The sequence below is a fragment of the Penicillium verrucosum genome, assembly GCF_028828655.1.
Source record: "Penicillium verrucosum strain IBT 35672 chromosome Unknown utg000001l_segment0_segment0, whole genome shotgun sequence".
NCBI lineage: Eukaryota > Fungi > Ascomycota > Eurotiomycetes > Eurotiales > Aspergillaceae > Penicillium > Penicillium verrucosum.
The window spans coordinates 14,501,610-14,523,185 of record NW_026643210.1 but is presented as its reverse complement, the minus strand read 5'-3'; the positions used below and the strand labels follow the sequence as shown (position 1 = coordinate 14,523,185).

The 21,576-nt window shown below is 48.9% G+C and overlaps 8 protein-coding genes across 8 annotated transcripts; 5 read left to right on the top strand and 3 right to left on the bottom strand.

Moving 5' to 3' along the window:
* Positions 1-2,358: 2,358 nt before the first annotated feature.
* On the top strand, positions 2,359-4,634 carry N7516_005359 (zinc-coordinating transcription factor SFP1; the record flags this gene model as incomplete). Its single annotated transcript, XM_057218079.1, has 3 exons — positions 2,359-3,096; positions 3,197-4,256; positions 4,323-4,634. Exons 1-3 carry the CDS (start codon positions 2,753-2,755, stop codon positions 4,632-4,634), a joined length of 1,716 nt encoding a protein of 571 aa, XP_057079962.1. The 5' UTR covers positions 2,359-2,752.
* A 1,568-nt stretch (positions 4,635-6,202) lies between these two features.
* On the bottom strand, positions 6,203-7,806 carry N7516_005358 (transcription initiation factor IIA large subunit; the record flags this gene model as incomplete). Its single annotated transcript, XM_057218078.1, has 4 exons — positions 6,203-6,242; positions 6,291-7,273; positions 7,535-7,636; positions 7,789-7,806. The coding sequence occupies 4 exons, from the start codon at positions 7,804-7,806 to the stop codon at positions 6,203-6,205; spliced, it is 1,143 nt and encodes a 380-aa protein (XP_057079961.1).
* Positions 7,807-8,491: 685 nt separating this feature from the next.
* Positions 8,492-10,345, bottom strand: N7516_005357 (WD40 repeat domain-containing protein; the record flags this gene model as incomplete). The annotated part of the gene is made up of 1 exon (XM_057218077.1): positions 8,492-10,345. The coding sequence occupies one exon, from the start codon at positions 10,343-10,345 to the stop codon at positions 8,492-8,494; it is 1,854 nt and encodes a 617-aa protein (XP_057079960.1).
* A 627-nt stretch (positions 10,346-10,972) lies between these two features.
* On the top strand, positions 10,973-13,232 carry N7516_005356 (Kelch motif domain protein; the record flags this gene model as incomplete). Its single annotated transcript, XM_057218076.1, has 4 exons — positions 10,973-11,156; positions 11,226-11,312; positions 11,385-11,838; positions 11,900-13,232. 4 exons carry the CDS (start codon positions 10,973-10,975, stop codon positions 13,230-13,232), a joined length of 2,058 nt encoding a protein of 685 aa, XP_057079959.1.
* Positions 13,233-13,659: 427 nt separating this feature from the next.
* N7516_005355 (uncharacterized protein) lies at positions 13,660-15,313 on the top strand (the record flags this gene model as incomplete). The annotated part of the gene is made up of 4 exons (XM_057218075.1): positions 13,660-13,913; positions 13,990-14,462; positions 14,524-15,109; positions 15,175-15,313. The coding sequence occupies 4 exons, from the start codon at positions 13,660-13,662 to the stop codon at positions 15,311-15,313; spliced, it is 1,452 nt and encodes a 483-aa protein (XP_057079958.1).
* A 1,476-nt stretch (positions 15,314-16,789) lies between these two features.
* Positions 16,790-17,314, top strand: N7516_005354 (uncharacterized protein; the record flags this gene model as incomplete). Its single annotated transcript, XM_057218074.1, has 1 exon — positions 16,790-17,314. One exon carries the CDS (start codon positions 16,790-16,792, stop codon positions 17,312-17,314), a length of 525 nt encoding a protein of 174 aa, XP_057079957.1.
* Positions 17,315-17,428: 114 nt separating this feature from the next.
* On the bottom strand, positions 17,429-19,154 carry N7516_005353 (putative MFS allantoate transporter; the record flags this gene model as incomplete). The annotated part of the gene is made up of 4 exons (XM_057218073.1): positions 17,429-18,468; positions 18,531-18,815; positions 18,878-18,908; positions 18,978-19,154. 4 exons carry the CDS (start codon positions 19,152-19,154, stop codon positions 17,429-17,431), a joined length of 1,533 nt encoding a protein of 510 aa, XP_057079956.1.
* Positions 19,155-19,500: 346 nt separating this feature from the next.
* N7516_005352 (amidase family protein) lies at positions 19,501-21,537 on the top strand (the record flags this gene model as incomplete). Its single annotated transcript, XM_057218072.1, has 1 exon — positions 19,501-21,537. The coding sequence occupies one exon, from the start codon at positions 19,501-19,503 to the stop codon at positions 21,535-21,537; it is 2,037 nt and encodes a 678-aa protein (XP_057079955.1).
* Positions 21,538-21,576: the final 39 nt, after the last annotated feature.

Sequence of the window (21,576 nt, the reverse complement as noted above, 5' to 3'; positions counted from 1 at the left end):
TTACTTATGTGGGGTGACAGCTAACAACTGGCTGCTATCTCTGGCGGAGGCAGTCTAGACCAGCGGGGTTGCTGTTGATAACGGAAGAGATCTGGGTACATCTATCATATCAAGTTGAATCTGGCTGTAGATCTAGAAATTACAACGTGTGACGCTGTAATCATGACTTGTGGTGCGGGGATATTATGATCCATGATACGAGCCGGTTTTCAACCTATGATAATTCCCGGGGCTATTGAATAAGAGCCGACTACAGGGAATGAGTCTTGATGCTTGTCAGAACACGGGAACACTATCCATATTTGATTGCGTGATGGGTAATAAATCGAGACGAGGTTGTTACACTTGCATCATGCCATTGTGAGATACATCATACAATATAACTACATAGTTATACAAATAAGGTGCCGATAAATTGCAACATCTACCGGTATTCAGTATTGCAAGAAACGGGGCCTATACAGCACATAGATAAAACGTAGGAGAAAGGATATAAAATGAGTTCCATTAGAATACATTTTACTTCCGATTACTTTGAAAGTATACTATTATATAGCCCATTTTATCTAGGTAACATAGTGAGCTAGAAAACAGGTGGCAGGTACTCTTGTGAAGTCATCGGAAAACGACCTCGGGATGATACATGATGGTCCACCCGTAGGTATGGATGAACGTTGATTATTAAGCGAGGTGGCTGGCAACTGCTTTTTAATAGTATCTCAGAGACCCCGAAGTAATCCCGAACGGATTGAATGGAAACTGTGAATCATATTACTGTACTCTGTATGTAGCATTCCCTATATAATCCGTAATATGTTGTAGTTTCAACCCAGACTAAGACATGGCCCAACTTATAGTGTTACACATATTCTTTATACCCAACGGGTATAACGGTCGGACTCCGCGGCTCGGAAGTTTCTTCTGGTCCGGAATCCTACGCGGGTTTTCCGCTAATATATTAGTATTATTATGTATCATATACTATATATCATATACAACATATTATATATCATACATTATTATGTTACCGAGGTTCATATATAGGGTACCTACAACATAGTTATATATATAACACTAATAATAGGCATTGTTCTCTTTGACACCCAAAGTTGAGGAAAATGAAAGGCGGTGTAACGGAGAGGGGCGCTAGCAGATGGAAGGATGCCCAACTGCTTCTGCCGCGTTTCTAGCGCCAAAGCCAAGACCCCGTCATGTTCCGACTGAAACTTGAGAATCGCCGCTCATTTCCAAGTTGGAAAGTTATAGTTTTGAAGTCAATTTCCCGGTCAACGGCTCTTTTGACAATATAAGAGATCTTCCATACAAATAGGGGGTCTTCAAAATGTCCATCATACTAGATATGCACTAGTTATACTATTGTAGCACCAACACCAGCCCCCGGTTATTGACACTTGTTCTTTATAAGGCTACGTACGGTTCAGTGCGAAGGCAAACTCGCCACCCAGATCTCTTATCTGAGATTACCCCTTGCAGATGACCCCGGATTTTACAGGGTATCTGAGTTCAACGCCTCGATCTATCTATCGTCGTTTGTATATCTATAGATCTACTCCGTACTTACGGCCACGATTCCCAGCGAAGATGTGTAGAAAGTGGAGAATGTTTCTTCACAATGAACTTAGAGAAAAGCTCAATATTAGTAGGAGAAAGTGCTGCTAGCTGCTCCACTTACGGCGGTGATCGGGAGACTGACATAATAATAATTGAATCACTTGAGTTCAGTCAGTGTAGCTCATTGCGTAACTCAACATAATTCAGCTATGGCTACTCCGTTCTTGTTCAGAATATCAGGAGATATTTACCCCCGTTAGTCCGTAACCTAAAATAAATATCGCCATCATCGACTTGAGGTCAGTTATGTCGATCAGTTACCCAAGGTAGTCCCCAGCCAAATTAGTCATAAGATACAGTACACTAGCCGTTTCAGGTAATTTGGTACATTACCGATATTACCGATATTACCGATCATGACGTTCGCCTCCTGCAAGCGGTGTGTAGAGAGAGTATTAACTATATCAATCTCACTGCTACATACGCGTTCAGGTAATTTCTGCTTGTTATTTCTCAGTAACTTGACCGTGATAGTCTAAGATCTACAAATTGACCATCAAGTTACATAGTACTATACTATTGAAATATCTCATGGAGAATTACTCGGGATCAGCTCGGGGCCAAGATCCGCTAAGGAAAACGATCACGTGGGTAAATACCGTAACAACGCTTGTCCCAAACCGGAAGCGTTGCCATTTCATACCCCGTCGTCTTCATGAGTCCCTTGCCCCTGCTGTTTCTTGACATATCATTCCTTGGTCGCAATATTATTCTTCCTGATCTGAACCCTTTCCTCCTCAGTCTTAAATCTAACAAAATTAAAAAAACGGGAGCTGCACTCCTTCAAGTGACTCGACAACTTTCTGCCAAAGCGGGACATCATCCGAGGGTGGACTCCTGCGTGTGAACCCGCCCAAAAACCGCCATCCACTCAAAAGTCCACTCATCGAGGGGCACCGACTGTCTCAAAGTCGCATTCTTTATTTTCTTCGGATTTTATCTGTGTGAGCTTCGCGCTTCAACGCGGGACTCGAAGAAACCCTGTTATCCATAAGCCCCTCGGGTTTGGCGTGACATTGCGCAAGACCGGACAGGGAACTAGGATATCGATTCGTCAAACCTCGACTTGGAATTCCCATCATTTTAAACAACCAAAAATTAACACTAGCAGTTCGTCACCATGACCGGTGCCACACCTATTGATATTTCCACTCGGCAGACGACCTCGGTGTCGCCGCCGGGTCAACAGGCATCTAATCTGACCTCGGCGCTGCAAAGAGCGGGCAACGGTGATCGTACAGGCAGCTTTTCACATCTTCCCGGAGGAGGACTCGGCGTGTTCAAGGCACCACCACCTCGTAAGGACTCGATTGGAGCAGCCACAGCACAATGGGGGAACGGGACGAAACCTATCTCGATGTCGGGATCCGCCCGCGACAAAGGTCGCCGTGAGTCGCTTGCAGGGAGTTTGGTGGGTGGTATGAGCTGGGGTGGTGTATCCGTTGGGAGTTGGATACGTGACGAGTGAGTGGCCTGTTCGGACCTAGAAGCCGCGGGGGGACCCCCCACCGTTTGTTGCTATTGTCGCACTGCATCAAGAGCTGACCAAGGAAAATTTCCGCAGTATCATAATGACTGGCACGTCGCCATTTACCTTCCAGTCGCCATCTTTCCATTCCTCATCGTATCTCCCGAAGCTGGAAGCGAATTTCATGCGAGACTTTTCGTGCTGCGGTGTGACGTTACCGACACTCCATGACCTATTACAACACTACGAAGAAGCTCATGCCACCAAGTCACCCAATCAAGGCCACCGCCCAAGCCAGGGTGAGAATCGAGCTGCCTTAGCGGCTGCCGCAATCGCACAGCAACAGAACCAACAGCATGGCAGCCAAGGACGTGGCCTGCAGCCCGACCGGACCCTGGACATGCAGCGCAAATTGGGCCAGAATCCATCTCCATTGCAGCACGCAGATCTAGACACAATCGATGACATGGAGTTGGACGATGCCCTGGGAGACGGAGACGGCTCAGCCTCGCAGATGTTCTCTTCTCAGCTGCATGAGGGTGGACAGGGCGGATATGGTAACTCCAACCAGCAGCAGTTAAATCTGGGTATGCTTCCAAGCCACCAAGGATTCAGCACACCCTCGCAGCCTGGTACACCGATCGGATCTGGACGACCAATTTCACTACAGAACAATCCGACTGTCTCTTCTGTCAACACCCCGACCTTGATGGCCAATCCGCTTCAAAATTCGCAATTCCGAAATACGCCCGATTCATCCGGACCAGGGACCCCGGCCGAAATTGACGAAAGCATGATGGGTGGGTTTGGTGATCTCAGTATGCAAAATAACACTATGGGCCAAAACCAGAACCAGTTTGGCCGCTTCAATGGGAACAATAATGACATGGTCGATCTTTGCATCGATGAACCGGCCAAACGGCTGTTCAGCCCCAGTGGCGGCATGGGTTCGCCCAACGCCCACTTTAAGCTCAGTGGAGCTCAATATGGCCCGAATAGCGATATTGCACGACGGATCCGCGAACAACAATTGCTCGCTGGGGTCCCAGACACCACCGTTATTCTCCCCAACGAAGAACCCAAGCCGTTCCGATGCCCCGTTATCGGCTGTGAGAAGGCATACAAGAACCAGAATGGGCTCAAATACCACAAAGCTGTAAGTTTGACCTGATAACCCCCCCCAGTCGTCTTATTTTTCTAACCGCTGCTTCTTTCATTCCAGCATGGGCATAATAACCAACAACTTCATGACAACGCCGATGGTACGTTCTCGATTGTCAACCCAGAGACATCAGCGCCGTACCCTGGCACGCTTGGCATGGAGAAGGAAAAACCCTACCGGTGCGAGGTGTGTGGCAAGCGCTACAAGAATCTGAACGGACTCAAGTACCATAAATCGCACTCACCACCCTGCAACCCGGATTTCCAGCTTGGAGGTCGTAACCTCGCCCTCGGCGGTGGAGTCATGCAAGGGCAGAACATCAACGTTGCTGGAGCTGGCCTCCCTGGAATTGGCGAAGAAGGCCTTCTGTGAACCCGTGAACAAATATGTCATTATGTCCATACATAATTCCCAGCTAATTGACGCGAACGATCTCGACGGCTTTCGGGAGTGGGAGCACTCCTGCACACACACGATGTCATGATTTTGAATTGGGTCCGGTGACTTTGGAGTTATTGCTTTTCTTTTTTCTTTCGAAATTTGTTCCCCTCTGGCTTACTTATTGACTGGGCTTTGTGATGCCCTTTTGCTTTCTATTCTGCTGTCTGGTAGATCCTTCTGGCATGATTGTTTTACCCCCACGCTTGATATCCCTCGCCGTTTCCAGATCCTATCTACTTGGCCTGGTAATAGAGCAATTCTTGAGCAATCAAGACCCCATCTCAGCAAAGAGCTGTCTAGAAGAAACTGCTTGCACTTACTTGCCTGCTTTTACTATCTGTTCATCTTGTCTTGCTTCTTTATACGGTATACGCGTGTTCCATGGGCGACGAACCAGGGGAATTGGATCTCCCCCGAAACTCCCCCTCATACTGCTGCTATTTATTTACTTTTGCTGCGTTCTTGCAAGGACAGGCTTTGTGCCTTGTTTCCGTGTTCATGTCCCGTTCATTGCGTCCATGTTTTCGCTCATGTGCTTCTTCCAACGACGACGGTTGCTCACGCACTCACCTGAAAATGCCGCCTTGAGCACCAGGAACTGAACACCACCAAAAAGTTTGGCGAAATGGGATTTGGCTGGGTTTTAACTGGAATCATGTGCGAGGTACGAAAATTCTGGGATTGGTTATTCTTTATTCTTCTCCCACTCTTCTTTCACATCCAGTCGGTGTTCGCTTTTTCTTCCCTGCGTCTCTCCTACCTAGAGACCGGATAGGGACTGGATCTGGGTTCTGGAAATCTTTAAAAGTGCGGTTTCTCGGCGTTGGATCCTTGTAGATATGGATTGGTTTTTGATACGATTTGGCTCTTTCCGCCCAATGTCACTTATCTTCTTTTTCACCTTGTCTTGCTATTCGATTTTCTTGACTTCATTTTCGGTTACGTTTATTACTGTAGATCCGGGTTCTGGACTTAGACCTAGTAGACTAATTGGCATTCTTGTCTAAAAACCTGTAAGCTGATGGTTGGAGATAACCTTGAGGCTAGTGGAAGTTGTTCAGAATCATAGTTTCATTTGTGCTTATTTTGAAACTACTAAGATCGATCTTTCAAGCTAGTACAAAACCAGCCATGAAGGCATGGCATGAGCAAAGAGAAACATGTAAAAAAAAAAAAGCCGAAGCAGAAACCCATCCTCAGTTGTAAGCGCCGTGAGCCATTCGAAGCTCAAAATCAAAGAAAAAGCGAAGCAAAGACCCGGTTGCTGACCATGTCGATATTTGGGTAGTGAGAATCATGAGAAAATATTTCGCTTGCACAAACCGTTTCGAGGGCGTGAATGAAAAGACGTAGGGATTGGTTTTCGTTTGTGCCATGAGATAGATAGAGCACATATGAGCAGAAAATTGTTACAGAACCAGAAAAAAAAGATGTCGTGAATGGAAAAATGGAAACCAGAAGATGGGTTGAAGGAACATGAAGTGATGGTGTAGTTTTAACTACCACTCAAATTCACCTTGACCCTTGTGGAAGACGTATCTAGTAAGGTTAGTACATATATAACATGGCAGACTGGGATTGACTTACTCTTTGCCACCAGTGGTCAGGATGCCATCCTTCAAGGTGCACTTCCACTTGTTCTTCACGCGCTGAACCTTGTCGTATGTGCAAAGCATAACCTGACCCTCCGATTCATCTGCGTCATGGTCATCAGCAACGAGGTCATCTGGATCATCCAGGTCCGAGTTGATGGCGTCTTCGTCTTCCTCCTTGAGATCTTCTTCTGCGCCATCAAACTGGCCAGTGACGCGAGGGGCAGATGAAGTTGACTCGGTGGTAGCGTTTTGGTTGAGGGGCGTGGTAAGAGCCACACGGCGAGCGACCTTGGCAGAGGACTCGTGCTCGTCCAGAGGACGAAGGAGACCTCCGCCCTCATACTGAGACATGCGCTGCTTGAGATGCTCGCGCAGAAGTCGGTCACCTTCTCCATTCTCGGCAGCTGCTCTGCGGCGTGCTACCTCTGCCTTCCAGTCGGTCATTGGGTCACCTCCACCATCGGTCTGTCCAGGACCCATGTGCGGGTAGTTCTGTTCTTGTTTGACTGGTGGCATTTGCCCGTGGGCATTAGGGTGCATCTGATATCCTTGTCCAGCTTGGGCCTGGGCTTGCATTTGGTGGACGGAGTTCGCGGCTGCGGCGCCGTATTTCTGCTGAAGCGCATTTGCAGCACGGTCGCGAGCCGACTGAGGGTTGAGACCATGCGGGGGCATGGGTGTTGTCATGTGCGGCATTCCGGGTTGGCCATTGGTTCCTGGCTCGGTCTTGATGCGAGGCCCGCCCATGTGTGGAATGGTGTGCGAAGGGCCTATATGGGAAACACTGTGCGAGGGCGCAGCTTGGGGAATTGAAACGGGCGGCGGAACATATTGCTGCTGGGGAGGTTGTTGCCGGGGAGCGTTGGAGGGGACAGTAGCCGTGGGGAGGGGAACCGAGTGCTGCTGAGGAGGCTGAGGAGCAGGATCCCAGGGGAAATGAGCGACGTTCACAGAAGAAAGCTTATGTTGCCAGGTCTGTATAATAATTTCAAGGTTAGTATATCCTGTATGATATAATCAAGTATGATGAGACAGAATCTTGGCGGTCTAAAAGCGCCTAAGCGGGTAAGAGCGGCACATATAAAAAGGAAGACTCATAAGCCGGTGTTCCCCCATAAGCACCGCCTCCCGCACCACTTCGACCATCCCCGCTTTTGGGGAAATCATCCACACCAGACTTTGACAACCCAAGACAGACAATATAGAGTAGGAAAATATGGTAAATATGGTACTAACCTCACGCAGATCATGCAGGGTCTGTTGGTCGACACCGCTTTCCTCAAAGTCGACCTGGGAAGCATCGCAGACCTCCTGGATGACCTTCTCGAAAACCGTACCCTATGAAGCCATAAGTGTCAGCTCTCATCTCAGATCAAAGGAACTTTCAACAGAAATCAGGAGAACACGGTCATAAGTGAAGAGTAAACTCTCTATGCGAGCGACGACTGTGGATGAATAGGGTAGTTGTCGGAGAAGAAGCTGGCACTTACCACTTGCTGGTTGGACATGATTGCTGAGCAAGGACGACTTGATGAGCTTGATGGATGATTATGCGAAGGGGGAAAAGAGCAAGAAACAGAGTGACTGGTGAAATGTACTGGGTAATGATAGCTTGGCTAGGATGTAAAGTGCTCCGTCGCAACTATCAAGTTGCCGGAGTGCTGGTCGATCACGCCCAAGAATGACGCAATATCAAGCAATTTGTGAATACGGTAGTATTCACACAAATAGAGAGAAGAAGAAAGACCTTAAAAGACAAGTGAGGCAAGTGCAAATGTCCAAGGAAAACAAGACGGTGAGTTTCGCGATGGGTTGGCGAAGGTGAAAGTCACGGCTCTGCGGTCGAAATCCCACTGTATCCTGGAGGCTTAGTCATCGGCCGCCAACCCACATGGGCACTTTTTTAAGTAAAATCGAAGTAAATCGAAGAAGCAGAGACAAGATACAAATAAAGAAGAAAATGGATAAGCAAAATTGAATTAAAGCAACCGTAAGAATGGCATTTGGACAATTTGTACAGCCAGTTTACGGGAAAGTAGATACAAAGAACACCATCAGAACACCAAAATCATCACCAAAAAGAACCATTACACCGAAATTAATGTCCCAGCCCATCAATGCTTTCAATATCACCATGAACCAGGGTATCCAACAAAAAATAATAACAAGAAAAAAGGGTAATGTTGCAGGCGTCTAGCGGATGGTCATAGACTTGGCCATCTGAGCCTTACTGCCGACACCACCCTCACGAGCGGAGGAGGCACTGGTACCAGCCTTGCGCTCAAAGATCTTCCAGAACTTCAAGCTCTCATCAGCAGCAGTGGTGGCCAGCATCTGTCCATCAGGGCTGATAGCACTGTGCAGCACGCGGGTCTCGTGGGCAGGGATCTCGACGTTGCGAACAAGAGTTGGGTAACTCCAGATGCTGAGAGAGTTGTCGGGGAAGCCGCTGGAGCTGACGATCTCACGGTAGTGGTTGCTCCAACGTAGAGAAGTGACTTGGGAGCCAGTGTCAATGCTGTTGGTGCGAGCGCCGGTGGTAGTGTTCCAGAAGTGAATGTGACGGTCGTAGGAACCACCGCCAGTGGCAAGGAGGTTGGATTGCCAAGGGCACCAGCTCAGAGCCTTGACGGCAGCGCGGTGGTTGGTCTTGGTGAACTTGGGGGCACTCAGAGAGCGAGCATCCCAGATGTTGACGAGGTTATCGTTTCCACCAGTGGCGAGCTGAGCGCCGTCAGCGCGCCATTCTAGGCCGCAGACCTCAGAAGTGTGGGAGACCAGCTCAGCGATCTTGTGCTCTGCGATGCGAACATCATGGTTGTAGACAAGGCCACTACGGGCTCCAGTGGATAGAGTGTGCTTATTCCAGCCCATAACACCGACACGGGAGTCGTGGCCGTACATGCTGCGAAGCTTGGAACCTTCCTCAACATCCCAGATCTGGACCTCACCGGTTCCCAAGCCAACACCAACGTAGGCACCATCGCCACTCCACTTCACGCTGCTCACATAGGTGTCGGGAGAAGTTTCCAAAAGAGAGGTGACAGACCCAGACTCAGCAGACCAGACGTATACGTTTCGCTCTAGACCGATGGCGACCTGGTTGCCAGAGCTCCAGTCGAGCAAATTGAGATAGTAATCATCCAAAAGACCTGGAGCATCCAAAACCCGCTCGGGCGCAGTTTGAACCCGGCGACGGAACTGGGCAGCTGTGGATTTGGCAGGGCGGAGGGGGCGGTTATATTGAGCACGAAGATCAATAGGCTTCGATGACTCGGGAGGGGGAGGCTTAAAGGCGAGGATGCGAGTGTTCATGTTTACCCCACAAGCTTCAGCCAGAGATGATTTGTAGGCCACAGCATCAGGAGCCGGACGAGTATAGGTAGGAGGCTCATTGTCATCCAGACCCAAGTTCTCCAAAGCAGCAGTAAGGTCATCATCAGATCCACGAGCACCAATGTCAAAAGCGCTGGCCGCCGAGGCGAGAACCGACGATCCGTCAGTACTACCACTCTTAGGGCGCTGTTTCTCATCTGGCTTTGCCGCCCCGCTAGTGGCTAGGCCCTCACTTGCGCTCCGGTTGGGAATAAAACGGTCACCAGCGTTGTGAGGAATGCGCACAGTTGTCTTGCTAGCACGAGCGCGGGTAGGAATCTCCCGACGGATGTGCTCCTTGGAAGGGGTGTTGACTGTTGTGGAACTTGTACCAGTCAAAGTCCAGTCCGAGACTCCGAGCTCCAAGTGCTTGGGTGACTTTCGAGTGCGGGTGCTCGCAATATTCGACTTGTTTGTTTTGGGAGAGTCACGGTGGGTTGTGCGGGCTGCCTTCGAGATGGACTTGGCGAAGTGAGCAGAGAGGTTTCCACCGTATACTGACTTGGCTTGATTGCGGCCAGCATCAGACTGACGAGGAGGGGTGAAGGGTGACGAGTGGCCACTTGCGCGGGGGTTTGGCGAAGGGCTTAGAGGCATACGGCCTCCAGCAGTCTTAGAGGAGAATAGCCCATGGTGACTTTTCACCGGAGTTGTGGCAGTAACAGAAGCCATAGTAATATATGATCAGAGTAGATGTAAAGGGACCAACCCTAATAGAAGATGCAATACGAATCGATGCAAAAGGTTAATGTGGAAATCAACCAACAGAAAAACTATGCAGACAATTGAGGATAGTGAGAGATTGAGGTATGAAGAAAATGAAAGGGAATTCAGGAGAAAAGCGAATAAATAGAAGGTAGGTACTTCCACTATAACTCGTTGCTGAAAAGCATGAGGCTCTCCCCATAGCAACGGTTACCTGAGCTACATAGACCACTAATCCCAATTGGGACTAGTGTTGAAATACCGCGCTTGCCTTCTTTAGGAATAAAATTATCTTGGCATTTCTTTTATCACAAATTGTCTGATTCACTAAGGCAAACACAAAGAAGATGAAGAGTCTATACAGAACATATCTTCCATAAGTCTTAGAGGAGAAAATATCATGACCAATTGTGCCAGTTGCGGATACAATTCAAGATTCCTTTTTTTGCCACTGGGATGGCGCATCCATCTCCTCTCTTGCAACCCCCACCACGTTCCTCTCAGTTCCACCGAGACCCACCACGACTTCTCCCTGCCTGGCCGGGATCTTTGAGGGTCTCTAACCCGATATCCTGTTGTACTCCCTCTATAGCAATGCAGGACGCCTTTCTGATGCCCGCCAGTCAGACTGGCGGTCGCCGGACCAGCGCGGACTATCGACCCGGCATAAAAAAGGCCCAGGGCCATGTCCCTGCGTGCCTGGTCAATGCCTCAGTAACGTACTGCAGCAATGATCGCATTTATGCATTCGGGGGGTTTGACCAGTTTACCGATGAAGGTTCACATAACTACTCCTTAACTTATAATCTCTAAAATGGCACTAATGAATTTTTTTTTTTTTTTTTAGTTTATAACCACGTGCTCAGGCTGGACTTGGAGACTCTGCGTTGGGAACTCGTTGACAACTATGGCGATATCCCCGGAGTTCGCATGGGTAACGATTCTCTCTTCTCATTCGTCCATGTTTAATGATAGACACTCTGACTATAATTTTTATTTTTGATAGGACACACGGCGACATTATACCAAGGGGATAAATTGATTGTATTTGGAGGCGAAAATGAACATCGGGAATACCTTTCCGACGTCGTTATCCTCGATCTCAATACCTTTACCTGGGCACTTCCCGAAATTCGCGGGTCGATCCCGCGCGGACGAGCCCGCCATGCTGCTGTCATTCATGAAGATAAGCTTTTTATTGTGGGTGGAGTGACAGGCGTAGGAGGCGTGACAGGGGAGAAGAATGTGATCTTGGATGATTTGACTTACTTGGATCTACAAACATGGACCTGGTCTCGAACATGGAGCTTCACTGCTCGCTTTGACCATACAGCTTGGGTTTGGGGCACCCGGCTCTGGATATTTGGTGGATTGGGTCCAAACATGGAACGGACGACTGATATCTGGTGGCTCGACCTCAAGGGATCTCCGTCGTTGGCTGGAAATACCACTCCCCAAAGGTACAGTCAACTCCCTGGACGTCAATCTTTCTGCGGCTTATCTTCCAGACTCTATCTCTAGCACCCCTCACCAAATGTCGCCCCGCTCCGGAATATACGCCGCCAACTCAGGCAGTGTGCAGGTACGCAATTTGGGACGGCGCAAGCCCGTAGCGCCTGGTGCCATATCGTGTCTTAGGTTTGATTCTGGTCCTCATGTTCCCTCCCTCTTTTCTGGTACCCATTTTCATTCATTTGCCTCTGGTGTCCTGCTTGACCTAATCACACCCTCGGAGACCGTACGGTCGCATGATTGTAACCTGTCGGCTCTGGACCTGAACTCGCTACGTTGGCAACGGCTGGCCGATGGCCAAGAGATCTTCCGGCCTGGCTATCGATGGCACTACTGCACTATCAATAACACGGGGACCAAAGCATGGCTCTTGGGGTGTAGTCTTGATGTCGCGAATGTCCCGGGAGGTAGCGACGAGAATCATATGAGTGAAGTCCTGACTATCGACCTGGAAAAGTATGGTTTGCTAGGTAACGGCCTGTCGGCAGAACCTCCCGAACAAGGTGCACCTTGGCCGTCTGATCAAATGGGCTCTCAGGTTTCCGGGCTTGGAACTGATCTAGCTGCTGTTTTTGACAACCCCCCTGAATCCGGAAGTGGCACGGACTTTGTCATCACTGCTATTCGTGATGATCACTACGGGACTGTCTCGGAAGATATGTGCGATACCCCGTCTGTTTCCCCAACCCAGGCCCAACCGACCTTTGTGGAACAGAACCCCTGGACTTCAGAGCCCATCCATGTCCATCGTATCATTCTCCAGCTCAGGTGGCCGCATTTCAAGCGCTTGTACTCCGCCCAGATGGCTGAGTACCACACTAAGCGGATGCACATCCCCGAGCCTTACTCTGTCGTGCGCGCGTTTCTCTATTACCTATACACAGACAGTATCGCTGGCCATCCAGAATATTGCTCGAGTGTTATTGACGTGGCGGGTATGCTTGTCATGGCCAATATTTATGACATGCCGAAGCTTCGCCTCCTGTGCGTCAATAGGTTAGGCCAAGAGCTTGATGTAGACAACGCGGCCATTGTCTGGGAGCGTGCGGGCCGGACCAACGAGCACTGGCTGATGCGCCGAGCAGCACAATTTTGCATGACATACTGGGGTCGCGTGGTGCGGACAGACGGTTTCAAATCCCTCAGCCACCAGAGTCTGATTCAACTCTGTGAGGTGGTGGATACAGAAGGTCGTGTTTTCGCAGGGCCTGAATTGGAGATGGTCACATTCGGCGCAGATGGTTCACATGACCGAGACAAAAGCTCTCGAATGCGGGTGGGATCTACCACAGACGAGATGTCTGAGCTTGAGGCGGACGACGAAGGGATGGAGATCTCATGAATTGCACGAATGGGGCACGCATTATATTCCGGAGTCCTTGGCGGTATCTTTCTTTTTTTTATTAGGTTGTATTGTATTTGCATCTATCTACGCATTCATATATCAAGTTTTTGGAATATACACCTTTTTACATCTTTTTACACCGTCTCCTTTCAATGTGATCGGGCCGTTCAGCCGCTCCAGGGCTGGCGCTAAGCTCATTCGTCACGAGATGTGGAGTCTCTCGATGTTTTGGACGCGGAGTCCACTCCGGATCGCGGAGGTCATTCCTGTCACGATAAGGAAGCTCTCCATAGGTTTCGTACATTGTTTCAACAAAATGAAAATATAAAACTTGAAGTTACATAAATATCGATGTGCGCTCTTATTCGAAACAATCTGGTTAACCGACGGTTTCAATTGATATCCCTTTGACATTGACTTCACCATGGGATCCACCGAACAATCCAGTCTTCCTTCGGATTTCCTCTGGGGTTTTGCAACTGCCGCATACCAGATTGAGGGAGGAGTTAATGAAGATGGCCGTGCTCCGTCGATTTGGGATACATTCTGCAAGATCCCTGGCAAGATTGCCGGCGCTGGAACTGGAGATGTAGCCTGTGACTCGTATCACCGCACACACGAGGATATCGCGTTGTTGAAAGAATGCGGTGCTCAGGCATATCGGTTTTCCCTGTCATGGTTCGTCTCTTTGTGTCCCTACTTCGAGCCTCCATCTATAGATTGTTTGTTAACCTTAGCTTGTCTAAACCTGTAGGTCCCGCATTATCCCCCTCGGCGGGCGGAATGATCCAATCAACGAGAAAGGCATACAGTTCTACCAGAAGTTCGTGGATGACCTGATTGATGCGGGCATTACGCCCATGATTACCCTCTTTCATTGGGATCTTCCGGATGAGCTCGATAAGCGCTACGGTGGACCTCTCAACAAGGAGGAGTTCGTTGCTGACTTCGCACACTATGCTCGCGTGGTATTTGAGGCCTTTGGATCCAAGGTCAAGTACTGGATTACCTTCAATGAACCTTGGTGCACTAGTGTCCTTGGATATAACACTGGTGCCTTCGCTCCGGGTCACACGAGTGACCGCACTAAGAGCGCAGTGGGAGATAGCTCGACTGAGCCGTGGGTTGTCAGCCACAGCTTGCTAGTTGCCCACGGAGCTGCAGTAAAGATCTACCGCGATGAATTCAAAGAACGTGATGGTGGTGAAATTGGCATTACGCTTAACGGTATCGGCCCATTCTCCCCCGCATGTATACAGAAACCTTTATTAATCAAACCATAAAATAGGTGACTGGGCTGAGCCCTGGGACTCTGAGAACCCTGCCGATGTGGAAGCCTGCGACCGCAAGATCGAGTTCGCCATTTCATGGTTCGCTGACCCGATCTATCACGGCAAGTACCCAGACAGTATGATCAAGCAACTTGGCGACCGCCTGCCAACCTGGTCACCAGAGGACATTGCCCTTGTCCAAGGTAGCAACGACTTCTACGGGATGAACCACTACTGTGCGAACTTCATCCGTGCTAAGACGGGAGAAGCGGATATCAACGATATCGCGGGTAACCTGGACCTCCTGCTCGAAGACAAGAATGGCGTGAGTGTCGGACCTATCACACAATCGCCCTGGCTGCGACCATCTGCTATCGGATTCCGGAAACTGCTCAAGTGGCTCAGTGAGCGGTACGGCTATCCTAAGATCTATGTCACCGAGAATGGAACTAGTGTCTTGGGCGAGAACGATATGCCGCTTGAGGAGTTGCTCAACGATGAGTTCCGCGTGCAGTATTTCCGGGACTATATCGGCGCCGCGGCTGATGCGTATACCCATGATGGTGTCAATGTGCGGGCTTACATGGCTTGGAGTCTTATGGAGTATGTTTGGACCTTGTTCCCTTGATGATTGTGGTATAATGTCCAACTAACTTGTTTACTTTTAGCAACTTCGAATGGGCTGAGGGCTACGAGACCCGCTTCGGTGTTACTTATGTTGACTATGAGAACGACCAGAAGAGAATTCCAAAGAAGAGCGCCAAGGAGATTAGCCAGATCTTTGATCGGTTGATCGAGAAGGCCTGAGATTGATGCGGCCATGATTGATCTATATGCTGGTGGACTCCGGCAACTGCCATGATACCTGGATCCTATACGAAATTTTTGAATGCATATGATATTTGATTTTCTAGTTCTGCAGTGGGCTGCGTAGTTCAGTACACAATATAGCAGAACCTGTGAGGCTGTTAAAAATCAAGGATGATGGCAATATGGATATTGAGTTAATAGATTGTGCGAGAAGAGCGTTCAGTGAAAGAAACCCAGATTAACTAGTTCTATATACCTATAGGCATTCCCATGCTTTATGATCAATTGAGAGGTCTCGACACAGTCCTCCTTATGAATATTGATTGGTTATAGTACTACATACACCATGGTCCTTACGGCACCCTGTTAATCTCTTCTTCCATACATCACGATATCACTTGGTCATTGTTGAAAATCCATGCAGGACATGTTTGTCTGTATCCATGCTGCACAAGCAAGCCGTACCTCCATACCTACTAGTATATAAATGGAGCCAACCCCCTGGTTTCCAAAAGATTCCAACCTTTCATCACTCTCCAGGTGTCTTCATTATCTATATAATTATAACCCTGGTCCTTACCCATGTTTATGGGACACCGATTTTGTCCAGAGTATGTATCTCCCACTTCTTAAATGAAGGTGATCCAACAGCTAAACCCCACACAGAGAAAACCCATATAGTTACCTTGATATAGGACTGGGGAACACAGAGCCCCATGTCATTCAGTGTTCGCGTCACAGAAATAGCGCACACCACGATTCTCGGTGCAGACGGAACCCCGAGAACCGAACCAATACAGAGCATATGTCTGCTGTCCTCTACATTGGTATTCCAAACTACCCTATGCCACTACTTGAACGTGGAGGTCGTATGCTTTGCTTGTTGCTTGCTTCTTGCGCATTCATACAAATGCGGAGTTGCATTCATTCCACTACAGTATCCTTCGGACTATGCCTCCACCTTTCTTATTTCTTCCTCATCTTCCGTATTTTGAATTGAGTACTCTTGGTCCAAAGACCTAGCTTATAACGACATCCCTCCATACAGAGACATCTTTTCCTGATCTGTTCACGGATTGACCTGAGCTCTGTCTCTCCTATTAGCTCCTAGCACTCTTCATCGAGTTTCCATCATGTTGGATACAAACCCAAGCTAATTGACTGTGGAATTCAAAGTCACAAGCAAACAGCGCTTCACTACTTCCCAAGCAATCAATATGGGTGCTTAAGGACTCAATGTCTGCCTGAAGATTCAGTTTTTCCGCTGAAAAATACTTCATACTTTGAATATATCCTTTCGTTCTCTGCGCTACATATGATCAAGCTATACCTTAATCTCAATGTAAATTGAAAACTACATAACTATCTGATGCGAATTCTGACACCCGGGCGCCAAGTAAATCCGCCTCCGAATTAGATATTCTCTCCATTCGCGTAGGGCGATAATTTATTTACTCATCAAGAACAAACAGCATGGATATATCCCAAATCTCCAAGCAGCTTTTGCCAGAGCCCAAGAGATTCCCAGACTGCTGCTTAGCCATTTCCAGCAGTTTAATCACCTACCTTGCTTCGCTCCTCCCAAAAAAGCCCACATTCACCGTCTCAATCGGCAGCGGATCTGGTCTCCTCGAAGGTCTCATTGTGCATTACGACCAAAATGTCTCGGTGCAGGGTGTTGAGGTGGATTCAACGATTAATCGGTACATCGCTGAAGAAGATATGAATATCGTTGGCGGAGGTTGGGGCCTTTGGTCTGCCGCCCAACAAGCTGCAGCGTGGATGTTTGTGTACCCACGGGATCCAAAACTCATCACCAAATACATTGATACCTATGGTGATCAAAATGTTGATTTCATCGTCTGGCTCGGGCCTCGGGTCGATTGGCCAGATTATGAGCCGCGTTTCTGTCAATCTCCGTTCTCCGAGCTGAGTTTTCCAGATCATATCGGATTAACACCATATGAGACTGTGGTTGTTGCTAGAAGACCATGTTGATATGATATATTGGGCGCTTGGCAAAAATAGCTCCTACTCTTAAATGACTATTGGCCATTCCTCGTCTGTCTTCCAAAGTAATTCTTACATTAAATCTAAAGCACGAGGCTAAGCTCAAAGCGCATACCTAAAGTGCTTGGACTCCATATCCGTCAAATCATTAAAGCCATCCAAGATACCCTGAGAGGTAACATCCTCCGGTGTCTCTTGAGTATCAGCCGCAACCAATGCAGCATCCCTCCTTCCATTTTCCCATTTCATCGAGATATAAGCTGCACATGCTAGAACAATGATACCCGCATAGCAAATAAGCAGGCCCAGCAAACCCGAGTAATAACGCGGGGCCTCACGAGCGAAGAAGATATTCGCTCCGGCGACATTACCAGCCGCATAGAGCGAGAACCAGAGACCGTTAGCGACCGCACGTTTAGTGTGACCGGCAACATTGGTTGCAAGTAAATTCCACGAGATAATGACAGGAGCACCAATGAGATATTGCAGCCAGGTGCATCCGACCAAAGTCCACGGATGATCGAGGCTGGTGAAGCGGATACCCAGGAGACCGCCGAAGGGAATCAGACAGACGACAGCGAGAACGATGCAGCGTGTATCTTTAACGTATGTAGCAATGATGCCGCAGATTGGTACAATCACCGCTTCGAACGCACCTGTAGGTAGTTGGAGGAGTGTAGCGTTGATCCCGCTAAAGCCAAATCCTTTGATCAGGGCTGATGCGAAATTCGATGAGCCACCGTTGATCACACCGCAGGCGATGCCGACTCCGGCACAGCAGAGGACTCTGAAATCATAAAGAATCTCCAGTGCCTGGTGTGGTTTGATGTCTCGGGTCTTCACGCCGATCATGTTCTCGGCGACGCGCTGCACGGCAATCACGCGCTGGCGGTGGGTCAGGAAGCGGGCGGAGCTGGGCGAATCGGGCATGACCCAGAGGAACATACAGGCGCAGAGGAAGTTGAGTAGTCCGATGGTTAGGAAAATCAACTGCCAGCTGCGGAGCGCGGTGTTGTGTGAATGGCCAAGGCCGAATCCTAATAGTGCTCCTACCATCGTGGCCATGCCGTTTGCACTGAGCCAGATAGCCATGCGCAACGGTTGTTCGGAGCGCTTGTAGAACATTGATGTAAGGTTCATCACTAGATAGAACAAATCATATCAGTCTTTTTCATGCATTTGGTCTATGCTGTGGGTTACTCACTGCATGGACTGACTCCGGCTTCTGCCATACCCAACAGGAATCTCAATACCAGAATTCCTGGGTAATTCTTCGCTCCAACATGTGCGACAACAAGTACACTCCAGATCAAAATCATACCGCCCATATATTTTGCAATTGGCAATCGCTGGATCAAGAGGTTGGCTGGGAGAGCCCAGAATAGATAACCGAAGTTGAAAATAGCGGCAACCCATGAATATCGTTGGCCTTCAAGAGCAAGGTCTGGGATCAAGGAGTATGCCGATGCATAGTTAAGTGATAGTTTGTCTACATGGACATGTTAGTTTGTATTCTCATAGAATAACCATGGAGAAATGCCTCTAGCATACCGAGGAATTGAATAACATATGTTATGTAGAGCTAGAAGACGAGAGACAGTCAGAAGTAATACTCATCAAAATATCAGAGTGTATCAGAGTGATAACTCACCATGGGCATAATCCTCCAGTCGATGATTCTTAGCACTGCAGCGCCCTCCGTCTCCAGTTCCTCGGCAGTCAGTTGCTCTGCCTCCAGATATAGATTCGCTCCGATATCGTGGGTCTCGCCGAGACCAACATCTTTCTCCGCAGTGGACTGATCCACCTTTGTATCTTTGGGGTTCATAGTTAATAGGTAGGTATGGGGGTCAAGTTGAACAAAAACTGAAGGGTTCCTATATTGGAATCCAGCCTCTAGTTATTATATATAATCATATCATGACCATAACCTATCAAAGTAAAGAGATAAGCCAACATTATCTCTTTGTCTCCCCTCTCTCTCCAGGGTTTATCTTTGGCTGTGAGATAGGAGCAGCGGTCAATAGTCCGAAAAGTGTGGGGGAGGCGGACTATTGTCCGCTGTACTTAACTCTCTCTCTACAACATACTCCATATATTACTCGTCTTCAATCCTACCACTCGCATTTTATTTCTATTTTACAGTTCAATAAAGTCAATACCCCCTCAACGTTATGTCTCACAAATCCCAAGACTTATCACTATTGGACGCCAGTATCTCCGAGCTCCAATCTGCGCTCTCATCAGGGCTACTCTCTAGCGTGGGCTTGGCATCAAGATACCTACGACGAATCAGCGTTTACGACGCCGACAATCTAAAACTCGCCGCTATCCCAATCCTAAACCCATCCGCCCTCGATGAAGCAGCCGCCTCTGATGCCCGGCGTGCAGCAGGTCTGCCCCCGCGTCCATTGGAGGGTATCCCTTATCTCGCAAAAGACAGTATTAAAGTCAAGGGCATGACCGTTGCGAGCGGATCACCTGCATTTGAAACCCTCATCGCCAACGAGGATGCTGCCTGTATCAAACTTCTCCGCGAAGCCGGCGCCGTGCTTCTTGGTCGGACGAATATGCCCGCCATGGCGTACGGTGGTATGCAACGTGGGTGTTATGGACGTGCGGAGAGTCCATATAATCCTGCATACCTGGCTGCGGCGTATGCTTCCGGTTCATCAAATGGATCGGCCGTTGCCACGGCGGCCAACTTTTGTGCTTTCTCTCTAGGCAGTGAGACTGTTTCATCGGGTCGCTCGCCGGCATCAAATAATGCCGTTGTTGCATATACGCCTTCGAAGGGCCTTCTTCCTCTCCGTGGTGTCTGGCCACTATACTTGACCTGTGATGTTCTTGTGCCTCATACCAGGACTGTGGCAGATATGTTTCACGTCCTAGATGTTCTGGCCGTGTCCGACAAAGCCCCGATAGGGGATTTCTACCAGGAACAAAAACTCATCTCCCTCCCTTCCATCAATACAATCCGACCGCAATCCTTTTCAGAATTACAAGATAGCACATCCTTGCGCGGGAAGCGCATTGGGGTTCCGTCAATGTACATCGGAGGTGATGACTCTTCTCTGTCCCCAGCCAGCAAAGTCAACACTCGACCCTCCATAATCAAATTATGGCAGAACGCCAGAAACGTCCTCGAGTCCTGTGGTGCGGAGATAATCGAAACGGACTTCCCACTCGTGACAACCTATGAATCGAACGCACACAAGGGCCAGCTCGTCACTGTCGCAGGACTACCAGAAGGCTGGTCCGCACTGGAGCGGAGCGAGCTCGTCGCGCATATATGGGATGACTTCCTGATCAACAACGGCCAAAAGGGTCTGGAGACTCTTTCTCAGGTCGATCCGACGACTATATTCCCGCTTGCGCCGGGATCTTTGAAGGGCGCGCCCGATGCGGCTAATGCGCTGCGATGGGATGAGATTGTTAAATACCCACACCGGAAGCCAGCGTCTATTTACGACGTCCCCGGTATTCAGCAGGGAATCCAGGCTCTTGAGAATGCACGCAAGGAAACCCTTGAGGACTGGATGGATGGACTTGGGCTTGATGCTGTGGTTTTCCCGGCGAATGGTGATATCGGGGCTGCTGATGCGGACTGTGATGAGACGGCTTCGCTGTTTGCGTGGAGTAATGGCGTCAAGTACTCCAATGGAAACAGACCTATCCGCCATCTTGGCGTCCCTACTATCTCCGTTCCTATGGGTATCATGGAAGATACGGGGATGCCAATTAATCTTACGTTCGCTGGAAAAGCATATGATGATAACAATCTGCTTAAGTATGGCTTTGCTTTTGAGACGGCGATGAAGGGCCGTGTTCGGCCACCGCTCGTGCCTGCTCTTGACTCTGATTGTATCAAGGGTGGTCAAGACCCTCAGCCATGGGCCTCTCAATCGACTGTTGAGTTGGTGGTGGAGACTCAAGTGAAAGAGATTCACGATTCCACGGTTGTGGTCCAGATCCAAGGATCGGTGGTACCCAAGGACTCACAGCTGATGACTATGGAATGCCATGTCAACGGTCAACCATTCAAGCCGGTCATAGAAGGTGATAGATGGTTTGCCAGAGCTTCCTATCCGGCATCGGAACGTGACCAGTCATGGAAGAGGTGGTCGAGTCCTGCTCTAACGCAGACTATCGTAGTTATTACAGCTCATATGGAGGCCGGCTCGACAACGGGAAAGCTGATCTTATTATGAAGACCTAGTGTCACCAAAGAAATATAATGTTCTTTCCAT